Below are 12,525 nucleotides of genomic sequence, written 5' to 3' on the forward strand. Positions count from 1 at the left end.
GAGACCGAGTGAGAGAGAGAGACCGAGTGAGAGAGAGAGACCGAGTGAGAGAGAGAGACCGAGTGAGAGAGAGAGACCGAGTAAGAGAGGGAGACCGAGTGAGAGAGAGAGACCGAGTGAGAGAGAGAGACCGAGTGAGAGAGAGAGACCGAGTGAGAGAGACCGAGTGAGAGAGACCGAGTGAGAGAGGGAGACCGAGTGAGAGAGGGAGACCGAGTGAGAGAGGGAGACCGAGTGAGAGAGAGACCGAGTGAGAGAGAGAGACCGAGTGAGAGAGAGAGACCGAATGAGAGAGAGAGACCGAGTGAGAGAGGGAGACCGAGTGAGAGAGGGAGACCGAGTGAGAGAGAGAGACCGAGTGAGAGAGGGAGACCGAGTGAGAGAGGGAGACCGAGTGAGAGAGAGACCGAGTGAGAGAGAGACCGAGTGAGAGAGGGAGACCGAGTGAGAGAGAGACCGAGTGAGAGAGAGACCGAGTGAGAGAGAGACCGAGTGAGAGAGAGAGACCGAGTGAGAGAGGGAGACCGAGTGAGAGAGAGAGACCGAGTGAGAGAGAGAGACCGAGTGAGAGAGAGAGACCGAGTGAGAGAGAGAGACCGAGTGAGAGAGGGAGACCGAGTGAGAGAGGGAGACCGAGTGAGAGAGAGAGAACGAGTGAGAGAGGGAGACCGAGTGAGAGAGAGAGACCGAGTGAGAGGGAGAGTGACCGAGTGAGAGAGGGAGACCGAGTGAGAGAGGGAGACCGAGTGAGAGAGGGAGACCGAGTGAGAGAGACCGAGTGAGAGAGGGAGACCGAGTGAGAGAGGGAGACCGAGTGAGAGAGAGAGACCGAGTGAGAGAGGGCGACCGAGTGAGAGAGGGAGACCGAGTGAGAGAGGGAGACCGAGTGAGAGAGAGAGAGACCGAGTGAGAGAGGGAGACCGAGTGAGAGAGAGAGACCGAGTGAGAGAGGGAGACCGAGTGAGAGAGAGAGACCGAGTGATAGAGAGACCGAGTGAGAGAGGGAGACCGAGTGAGAGAGACCGAGTGAGAGAGAGACCGAGTGAGAGATGGAGACCGAGTGAGAGAGAGAGACCGAGTGAGAGAGGGAGACCGAGTGAGAGAGGGGACCGAGTGAGAGAGGGAGACCGAGTGAGAGAGGGAGACCGAGTGAGAGAGGGAGACCGAGTGAGAGAGGGAGACCGAGTGAGAGAGAGACCGAGTGAGAGAGGGAGACCGAGTGAGAGAGAGAGACCGAGTGAGAGAGGGAGACCGAGTGAGAGAGAGAGACCGAGTGAGAGAGGGAGACCGAGTGAGAGAGAGAGACCGAGTGAGAGGGAGACCGAGTGATAGAGACCGAGTGAGAGAGGGAGACCGAGTGAGAGAGGGAGACCGAGTGAGAGAGGGAGACCGAGTGAGAGGGGGAGACTGAGTGAGAGAGAGACCGAGTGAGAGAGAGAGAGACCGAGTGAGAGAGAGAGAGACCGAGTGAGAGAGAGGGAGAGCCCGAGTGAGTGATAGAGACCGAGTGAGAGAGAGAGACCGAGTGAGAGAGAGAGACCGAGTGAGAGAGAGAGAGTGAGAGAGAGGGAGAGCCCGAGTGAGTGATAGAGACCGAGTGAGAGAGAGAGACCGAGTGAGAGAGAGAGACCGAGTGAGAGAGAGACCGAGTGAGAGAGAGAGACCGAGTGAGAGAGAGAGACCGAGTGAGAGAGTGAGACCGAATGAGAGAGGGAGACCGAGTGAGAGAGGGAGACCGAGTGAGAGAGGGAGACCGAGTGAGACCGAGTGAGAGAGAGACCGACCGAGTGAGAGCGAGAGAGACCGAGTAAGAGAGAGAGACCGAGTAAGAGAGAGAGACCGAGTAAGAGAGAGAGAGACCGAGTGAGAGCGAGAGACCCAGTGAGAGCGAGAGACCCAGTGAGAGCAAGAGAGAGAGATCACTACCCCTGGGATACTTACAGGAAGGTTGTGGTGGTATGTATTAGGGGTAATACGGTACACCACGTGTCGACAGGCTATTGGTGGAGGGATGCCAGGTCCTGATAGGATCTGCCACCTACTGGACTCCACCCAGAAATGCCAGTATAAGAACCCAGTTTTTCCCTCCATTTCCCTCAGCAGTTGCATTCTGTAACCACGCTGCTGGGGATAAAGTTCTGCTTAATAAAGCCTTCAATTGACATTACCTCAACCTGCCTCGCGTCATATTGACGGTGCTACAAAGGTCTTATGCTTCCTCATCCTGAATGGCCAGGATCAACTGAACAGGAATGTCTGCTTTATGGGGCTCTGGATCCTGACTGGCAGGCATTGAGGTTGTGGCAGAGAAGCGACACTATTGCTTATTGATCCCATGAGCCCTGAACCCTGAGTACTCATCCCATTCCATGGACAGCTATTTTGCTAAGGGTTAACTCTTGATGTCCAATTAATTTTACAAGCATGAGTCTCAGGAATGTTAGAGGGCACAACTGCTTTTTGCTTCAGGGAGAGCCAGAGATAATAGGCACCCTTCTTAGTCAGGCTACATAATTCAGAGATCTCATTGGTGTGATGCCTCAACATGTAAGCCTCCTGGACAGCTACTCCATAAGTTGAGGCCCTCTTCCCCCCCCCCCCCCCCCCCCCCCACCGCCCCAACACCGCGTTGCTTTCTCATTCAGGGTCTCATCCACCCGGCCCATGAGACTTGGCCCCATGACTTTCATCACACCCCACCCCATGTGCCCTTCAACTCCAGAGGTTGAGAGCCCCACGCCCCCGCCACTGCAACACCACGTTGCTTTCTCTTTCAGGGTCTCATCCCATTAAATCGCACCCTATGACTTCACAGAATTCCCAATCTCAATCAGTCCATTTGGAACAACCGTCACAGAAGAAGAGAAATACTCCATGACAGGACAAAATTAAACACAGACAATTGATTGGCAAATTGTTTTTGATTTAGAGCTAAATGGCTGCTGAGGGACTTACATAGGTTTATTACAGGGAGGTTTCAGATATTATAGGTTGCAACAAGATTCTTTTTAGAACTATTGCTCCCAACAATACATCAAATTTAATCACAATCCTCAGGTATGTTGTTTACTTACCTTCTTTCTCAACTCTAAAAGTAAAAGTTCTGATGGAGGAAATCACCTCAAACTTGTTATCTCCCAACCCATGCACTGTGTTTATTGAAGTGAGTGGGATTATTCCTTTCGAGTACATTTCCTTTAATGAGGAACAAGAAGGAAAAAAAAGTAAGCAAATATGTATCCATTTTATCTGAAGCTATAGTGAACATCTATGCTTGAGATTGGAGTTATTGAAGGGCATTCACTGAACAGCACATACTAATTACGCAGATCGTGTGGTGTTTTTTGTGTTGCTTAATTCAGAATGGTTGGCATAGTGTTCACAAAGACCACAAAATAGCTTGAACTTAAACAAAGCTATAAATGTATTAACACTACTAATTTGAATTCGACACGTACTCCAAATGAATACACAGTTGAATATTAACATTTAAACTACACTCATCTATAGCTAATCTTAATACTGATATAAACAATGATCTGCTCTCACTCACACTATTTGTACTTCTGACTCTCTCTAGCTAACTCCTGCGCACCCACTCCCCCAAGGCTTAACATCACTGCTTTCTATGCTTGTAACTGTAGCTCCCTCTAGTGGCTACTCCAGACACTTCATTAACCCTTGCAGTTCTTACAGTTCTGATAATACCTCAGATCTGACTTTGTCAACCGGGCACCGGGGTACTCTGCTGGCTCCAGTGAAACCAACACCTAATCACCACGCTCATTAAGTAAAGAGCAAACTTTTTTTTGAGAAATCAAAGAAGCCACAGGCCAAACATCAGAGTATGCTACAGCAACGTGGGCAAATTGTGAATCATTCATTTTATCAAACATTGAATAATAAAAATGTTCCTTTTACCCCATTTCAAGCTCCATTCGACCCATTATTTTCAAATCTGATTTAAAATCCATTTCGTAAAGGACTTGTACTGATTGAATGTCTTGTTACATCCAATTATAATCTATGGAACTATGCCTACTTGCTGACCTACACTGCAATTATATTTCTATCTCAATAAAGGAGGTTAGATGAGCAATCACTGATTTCAGTGGGGAGGCATTTTCACCCACCTCCCCTCCAACTCATTAATCACAAACTTTCTGAAGAGCTTCTATTTTCTAAACATTCATTTGTCAAGTGCTTCAATTAATCATGTTGATCACCTTAAATACGTTCTTTAATATTACAGTGTTGAACAATGCATGATTTATGATACAAATGTTTACCATAACAATGTAATTACAAGCTTAATATCAAATGCCATAACTACCACGTTAGACAAATTTCCCAGGAAAGTTGGAATACGATCAAAGTTTTACAGTTTTGCTTGTTCTCTGAAGCTCACCATCAACTCTCACTACAGTTTCCATGGAGCAAGAAAACCTCCAAGCTCTCATTATTGTGGGTCCATAGCTAAAATGCATTGATAGATTTTAACATGGCACTGACAGGATATAGTACATAGGTTTAAACCAAACCATTTTGTTCTGAGTTATAAAAGGGCAAGAGCATCAATGAAAGACAGGATATGAAACATTGATATTTTAGATCTTAATGGGCTTTATTTTGATCCACCTGGGTGAAAGTCTTGCCCTGCATGTGAACATTACAAGATTTATGACAGTTTGGTTCTTCAAGTTACTCATTTATTTTTAAAGGTCCGTATAACTCTTAGCTGAGTAGTGGGTCTGGTTATATTAAACTGCAATTTTCAATACCATCAGAACCTACGCGTTCAATTAACATTTTTGCATTTGACCAGCAAGGTTCCCTTTATAAATATCAATTATTTATATTAAGACCATCGTTACTGAGATGTCTTTTAATTTGCACTTTTCCAATCTGACTTTCATTTTGGGTTAAATTGGTTTCTAATCATTGGAGAATGAAGTTCTTAGTAATGGGATAATGCAGATAAAAAAGAATTACAAAAATAATTATGGAAAAAGCATGAAAGTGGGTTTTAGTATTTGTAGTGCTCAGAATTAACAACGGAACAGGAATGACGCCTCATATGGCCTTCATCTCTACCCCAGGAGCAAAATGGATTTGAAATTATGCAGCAACACATGACACTAACTACTGGGATTGAAATGTTAGCTTTATTGTAGCAACAGGTAAGAAAATATGGTAAAAATGATAGTGAAATATATTACAAAAAGCATTGTAATGTAAAGGCCACAGGTGGATTATTAAATTGAAGTTAAGATCAAGCTTTATCATAATACCAATCTTGGGTTATTCTATTATAATTCTGAAATTTACATAAGGGAAAATTTGAAAATACTCATAAAAGTCCCAAGTTATTTTAACATCCACCCAGCATTTAATATTGTAATGATAAATTCCCATAATAGAACTTTGGTTAATTCTTTAGGGATATACTCACAATATTTCTCAATGCAGTAATATTTCCAATTTTATATCTTTTATTAAAATTTTCCCTTTGAATGGTTAACATGACTCGCGCTCAAGCACATTGGCTGAAGCTTAGGTTAATTTCTGAAAATCCAAGCAAAGTGCATTTTCTGATATGCTTTCAGATGTTCGTAGGTTTGAGGTTTTTTGGTTACAAATTTTGTTGCCATCTTTTTGCCATTCTATTCACCGCCCACCCACCACTACCCCACCGCATCACATCACATCCCTGCCTATCCACTGTAACATAAACCACTTCGGGTGCACCCAGCTAAGCACAGCCCCCAGGAGGAAAGAAGGTTATGCCCAGACAGTACTCTGGCAGTGCCAGGGGGCAGTGCCCAGGTAGTTCCGTGGTGTCTGTATTTATTTCTATTTTTATTTTCTTTTACATCTGGGCACCCTTTAAAAACAGATCTTTGAAAGCTGATGTTGCTCATTCAGTGCCCTCCCCACCAGCGTATCATTGTAGGACTCGCCACCTTGATTTCTTTTTGACTGTGTGCCAAAATATGCCGGAAAAAGCCGGCAGGGCACCCCGCTTTTCCCGGCTGAACTGACACACAGAACAGAATGCTCCCACAATTTGTCAGGGTGTTAGATTCAGTGAGAAAACCAACACATGCAGCTTTCCAACTGTACAGGCAAATTTTATCTCCAGATTCTCTGCCACCCTGTGCACAGAAAGTCTGGGAGCATGGTATGGACCGTCTCTTTGCGAGGCAGGACCTGATAGTGCCAGCAACGCCCGTTCCTCAGAGACCAGGGCGTCATATTAAAAGGGCACCCCTATCTGTGTTGAAAAAAATGAATTTCCCCAACCCAGAGACATGGGGGATTCCCCCCCCCCCCCCCCACCCACAACCAGCATTGAGGAAATCCTCCCCAACAAGCATAAAGACAAACCGCAACCCTCACCCCCCACAAGCAACAGAGAAACCGTTCCACATCCCCCACCCCCTCACACACACACATTGGGGTGAAATCCCCTCACAATTAAGGAGAACAATTATGGGGCTGGTTTAACACAGTGGGCTAAACAGCTGGCTTGTAATGCAGAACAAGGCCAGCAGCACGGATTAAATTCCCGTACCGGCCTCCCCGAACAGGCGCCGGAATGTGGCGACTAGGGGCTTTTCACAGTAACTTCATTGACGCCGACTTGTGACAATAAGCAATTATTCTTATTATTATAACACCCCCCAATGGGTCTGCCCAGAGAGCAGAGCTGGCACTGCTAGTGGTACTGCTCAGACTTGTCCCTCTACCCCGCAGGCTTGCTTAACTTTGTGCACCCGCAGGTTCATCTCAACTGGTTCAAGTTTTAAATACTTGTTGTAAATCTCACCAACGTGACTATGAGCAAATATTCAGTGGTCGCTGTGCCGCGTGTGCAAAACCTGTAATGGCTGCTAAATCTCACGACATGTCCAAAACGGGATTTGCGCCGCAGCCTTTGCCCTCACCCTGTCATCCCACCCAATCGCCGTGATGTCGCACTGGTGCGAAACACGAGGCGTGATGACCACACCGGGGACGCACAGGTAAGTATTGCCCCCAGGTGGTGAGGGACGTGACCAGGGTCGGGCCCTCTGGGAAGCCCCATTTAGGGAGGGTTCCCCTTCTATATGGTGGCGGTTGTGAGGGGGAGGGGGGGGGGGGCGGTCCTCCATGTCCGTGGGGAGATTATTTGTAGCGCTGAATGAGGCACTCAAGTGGTTCTGCAGTCTCTGTGGAGCCATCCTTGCCAGCTCTATCAAACCTCGCCCCAGACTTTCTAGTGCACTGAATGTCAGAAAATCTGGGGTGAAATCTCACCTGTGCATATGGAAAGGTACACCCAGCATTTAGTTAGAACCTGAATTCTACCCACTGAGGGCAAAACATAATGCGGGGCAGCCCTTTTATTGTATTTCAATTCATTACAATTTATTGAAATGAGGGCAGGAATCTCATTATGTCACCAGGGAGGAGTGGAGAAAATTGGAGAACGACACCTTGCCAGCGAGAATCACGTTTTCTGAATCTCACGAGATTTTGCGCCCACGTCACTGTTTGCGCTCACAGCGGGAGCAAAATCATCCCCCGGAGTCAAATAAATGAGAAAATTCACCTATTCTTTTTAAGAAGGATGTCTGATTCATTTGTGCGTAACCAGGTTTAAAATAACTGAAAATGACTTTGTTCCAAAGCATGTGCTGGAATCTGGTTGCTAAATTTGTAGAAATCCTACCTGCCATGTCACCTTCCATTCCACTCTATCCAAAACTGCAACACTAGCACTTTCTTATCTGTACACTCTTGAGAATATGGTCACAGAATTGTAACTGAGGAAGGATTTGATACACAAGTAGTAAAATGATCTACTGGCAGAGGTAAAACACAAAAAAAACATGCAAATGCTAAAACATATTTCTAAAACTTTTGTAAATAGAGCTCAGTTTCCGTACGAAAAATTGAGATCTGATAAACGGCCTCCAATTTAAATGGCAACCTCACTTTACAGATGCTGCACAATCAAAGAAAATAAATAAAGACTTGAATTCATAAAATATCTTCCACAAGCTCAGGACGTCCCGGCACTCTTTACATCCAATATAGCGCTTTTCTATTGCAAAGTAGGAATCATGGCAATACCGCTAGCTCAGACAACATGGTATTCCCCCAGTACTAAACTGGAGTGTCAGTTTTGACTTTTTGTCTTCATGTCTTGGAGTGGGACTTTCACTCACAACCTTCTGATTGAGGCAAGGGTGCTACCAGCTGAACTATGGCTGAATCCTAAATGTTCTTAATGTTGCCAACTAATGACAGACAATTCCACCTCCAATAAATATGCCAAAGGCAAGAGAATTTTAATTTAATTTAGTTAAAACCACATTAGATGTATTTCATTGTGATTGCTTGGTTTCAAGTAAAAACATTGCAAGAATTTTTAGATTATTTAATAATCAAAGTATGGCAACAACAATACAACTAAATATCCTTATTTTTAAAAATCCTTTAAACTACAAACTTCTTTAAATATAATTAAAATTTGCATTGTTTTTGTAGAAAAGAAAATGAACTCATCTCATATCACCTTACTACAAGAGTACCACTGCTGCTATCCCTACCAAACATAGTCCTTAAAAAAAAGCCACTCAGTTTCACTTCAACACACCTTTATACAGTAAAACTGCATTAGACTGGCTGCAATGCAGCAACTATAATTTATTAAACTTCAGAATAATAATCTCATGTACACTGGCGGAAAGTCGATTCTTTAGATCTTAGGATGCCTCAGTTAGCAGCTCGCTGTTTGCATACAACCCCCAATTGCAAGCAAGCTCTTCCGTAACGGTAAGGCTCATTAGGTAATCTCGGGAAGTAAATATTCAGCTCCAATAAGATTAAAAACAAAATTTCACCAAGCCTAATGAACTGCAACACGGATTGACTAATAGATTAAGAGAGTAACAACAAAAACCTTCCAATGTTTTTTTCATTCTAATTTAGCTAGTTCTAATTATGCATTATTATGCAGTGGACAGTGCAGCTAAGTGCGTAAAGCTGAACATGCATCTCACATAAGGTAGAATTCATTGCTGGCCACATGGATTCTTCAGTCAATGACATCAGCAAACAGATGGAGCATGCCATTGTTGCAAACCACTCACACAAAACCAGTGAAAAGCTTCTTTTTGTTCAGAAAAAATGTAAAGGGCACGGCAAAATATCAGGCCATTTGAGCAATGGAATAAACCATTCTTTGTCAAGTTACACACATGAATTGGGGACCAGTTTAGCTCGGTTGGCTGGACAGCTGGCTCGTGATGCAGAGCGACGCTAACAGCACCGATTCAATTCCCGTACCGGCTGAGGTTATTCATGAAGACCCCGCCTTCTCAACCTTGCCCCTTGCTTGAAGTGTGATGATCCCTCAGGTCAAATCACCATCAGTCAGCTCTGCCCCTCAAAGGGGGATGGTCATCTGGGTCTACGGCGACTTTACTTTTAGATACATGACCACATTTATGCAACATGGCATTTACGGTTCAGCATTTGCCAACATGTATGTCAACCATTTACTTTTGCAGTCCTCAATCTATGCAGCAAGATATAAACACATAATCATCAATGTCCTTGTATATTTTGCTCCTTTCCTTCTGTAACCCATTAAATGTAGGGCATCACCCCAGCACAAGATAAACGATCAGCTCAGAGGCATCTCCATTGCCACTAATTGCTCTAATTGGTTAACTCACCAACAAGGCATACTGAAACAGCTGAAGAAGCAATTCCACCTATTCACCATTTCTCCAACAGTTCACGACTTGACCCTCTAAAATGAGCACGTGATTCCGATGATATTTAATCTCGTCCGTTGTCACTGCATCTGAAGTACTCTAAGACTTATTAAGAGTGCAAATTTACATTTTATCCATTTCCATTACTTAAAGAATATTTCATTATTTTGAAGCTGCAGCCAGAATTATTAGACATATGAAATATGAAGACAATATAAACAATGTGGAAAACACTCCCACAAATGCCTTCTCATTTAATTAAATTTAGTTTGAAGCAATATGTGCTTTAAAAGCTTCTAGTGTTCTCATTCTGTGGTATTTGGAGACATCTACTGGGAATGTGCTGCAATTGCAGCAATCTTCTCCTGGATGTTTTCTTTTGTCTTCCCAAAAATAGAGGAAATCAATGTCCTGTACACGGAAAAATTGTCTTGTAAAAAGTGAACCTTCAGTCATTTGAGAAATCACAACCTATATTAATTGGTGCTGAGTATTTGACTGTAATTATGAACAATGATTGGAAAGTTATTACAGAAAACTGTTGCCCATGGCCTCCAAGAGTGATAGCACAGAGGATAAAGCTTGAAGAGGAACGAGCACAGATCTAGTATCATGTGACATGATACAAGAGGCATAGCATGTGGCTGTTTACATGCCAATGAAAGGAGTGTAGATCCTCGGACATGGCTGTAATGCTGAAAGGAACCGATGGCTGGAGGAAACTGTGTTCAGGGTTTGTTCATATCTTCCCAATTTGAAATCTTACTCCTTTTTCACCCCCCCCCCCCCCCCCCCCCCCACACACACACACTGCATGGCAACAACAGCTATTTCACCAGTCACTTCTAATTCAGTATGTCTTCAAACAAAAAGTAATTTTTTCTCTCTACTTCAGTTCAGGTACTGAAAATGTGGACTTAAGAGTTCGGGGGGGGGGCAGTGCCATTACTCAATCTGACCTAAACAAGCATCAGTTCAGAGATTAGCGCCACATGTACTTTACATGCAGGCTGGATAACATAGGTGCCATCTCACCAGTGGGACAAATTGTACATTAATTTGCTGCACGGAATTCAGACTACCAATGATGGCTAATGGGCAGATACCAGGAAATGCGAGGTGCATTGGACCACTTATCACTAAGCTTGTGTGCAACAGCTCAGTCCAACTCCAGCAAGTGTCGAGGTTTGCACAGAGTATAGAAACTACTTGTTCCAACATGGACTATTACCGAGTCCAGTACAGCCATCATGATGGAGCCGCCGCTGACCACTTGCATGACAGCCGTCACTTTGGTTTTGGGGTCCAATGATGATGGTTTCCAAAGAGGAACAACCATCGCGCAAAAAAATACCCAGAGTCAAGGGCTCAGTGACCAGTGCAGCATCCTTCAAGAAAGCTTGGCCAGCTGTTCCGATTGGGGTGACATTTGAGTTTGATTCAGGAGTCGAGTATCAGTTATCATTTATTGAGTTAAAGTCCATGGATGGTTCACTGCAATTTGCCAGCCGCACCCCTGCCACGACGGGGCCATAAAGGTCTGCTCGATATTTGCTGAGAATACAAATCTAAGTGGAAATGTAAGCTGTGAAGAGGACACAAAGTGGCTGCAAAGGCACAAAGAGTGGATAAATAGGTGGCAGATGGAATATATTGCAGAGATATATGAAGTTATTCATTTTGGCAGCACAAACAGAAAATAAGTATATTTTTTAAAAGGCATGAAACCTGGCCATGTTGATGTTCAGAGGGACTTGGGTGCACTCGTAAAGGACCACAAAGTTAGTGAGCAGGTGCTGCAAACCAGTAAGAAGCAATTTTTCCTTTAATTGCAAGGAAATTACTATAATTGCACAGGGTTTTGGTCAAACCCGAACCTGAAATACCATGCACACTTTTGTTCTCCTACCAATGGAAGAATAGACCCAGCTTGGAGGCAGTACAGCGAAGGGGGGAAAACTGAAGATGTTATTGATGCTAAACCTTAATAAAACACTGGTTAGGTCTCAGCTGGAGTATTTTGTACAACAATGGACACCACACTTCACGAAGGATGTCACAACCTTGAAGAGGGTGCAGAGAATAGTTGTCAGGAGTGAGGCAGTTCAGTTATGTCGGCAGAGTGGAGAGATAGGGGCTGTGTTTCTTAAAAAAGAGAGGGATGAGGGGAAATTTGAAAGAGTTGCTCAAAATCACGAAAGCATTTGGTAGAGTAAAATTCATGAAGTTAATTGGACAAATATTTGAAAAGGAAAAACGTATGGTGCAATGAGAAAAGAGCAAAGGAGTGGTCAAAATTGGATAATTCTACCAGAGTTGACATATGCATAATGGGCCAAATGGTCTCCCACTGTCTGCATGGTTCTATGAACTTCAATGCAATGGGCAATCCCATTCAAAAGCACTACTGAAGGATGCCTGCCTGCTTGTTATTGCCACCAATTGTCAAGGCAATTTACCAAACAGTGAGTCCCGGACTGGGCCAGACCAATATTTCAAATTGCTTTAGAGATGGGCAATAAATGCTGGCCTGGTCAGCAACGCCCACACCCCATGAAAGAATACTTCTTTAAAAACAAGCACAGGGCTCACATTGGTACATTTTATTTAGTATTTAACTTACCAGGGCAACCTAGTCACCTGTAGAGCATTGCCCAATATAATGAGTGAAATACTTCTGGTGCATTTAGTCACTAGTTTTGTGTCTTAAAAATTAGCAACGAATGTTTAGAACGGAAACCCAGGGAAGGCGGGG

General features: G+C 44.1%; 1 protein-coding gene across 4 annotated transcripts in view; it reads right to left on the reverse strand.

The window, feature by feature from the left end:
- arap2 (ArfGAP with RhoGAP domain, ankyrin repeat and PH domain 2) overlaps positions 1-12,525 on the reverse strand; it is a 604,005-nt gene that overhangs the window by 334,570 nt on the left and 256,910 nt on the right. For all 4 annotated transcript variants that reach the window (XM_072496549.1, XM_072496548.1, XM_072496547.1 and 1 more), the window contains one exon: positions 3,075-3,195. In XM_072496549.1, coding sequence (XP_072352650.1) covers positions 3,075-3,195 — 121 coding nt within the window. The remainder of the gene's footprint in view (positions 1-3,074; positions 3,196-12,525) is intronic.

This window comes from Scyliorhinus torazame, chromosome 3, assembly GCF_047496885.1.
Source record: "Scyliorhinus torazame isolate Kashiwa2021f chromosome 3, sScyTor2.1, whole genome shotgun sequence".
Classification (NCBI taxonomy): Eukaryota; Metazoa; Chordata; class Chondrichthyes; order Carcharhiniformes; family Scyliorhinidae; genus Scyliorhinus; species Scyliorhinus torazame.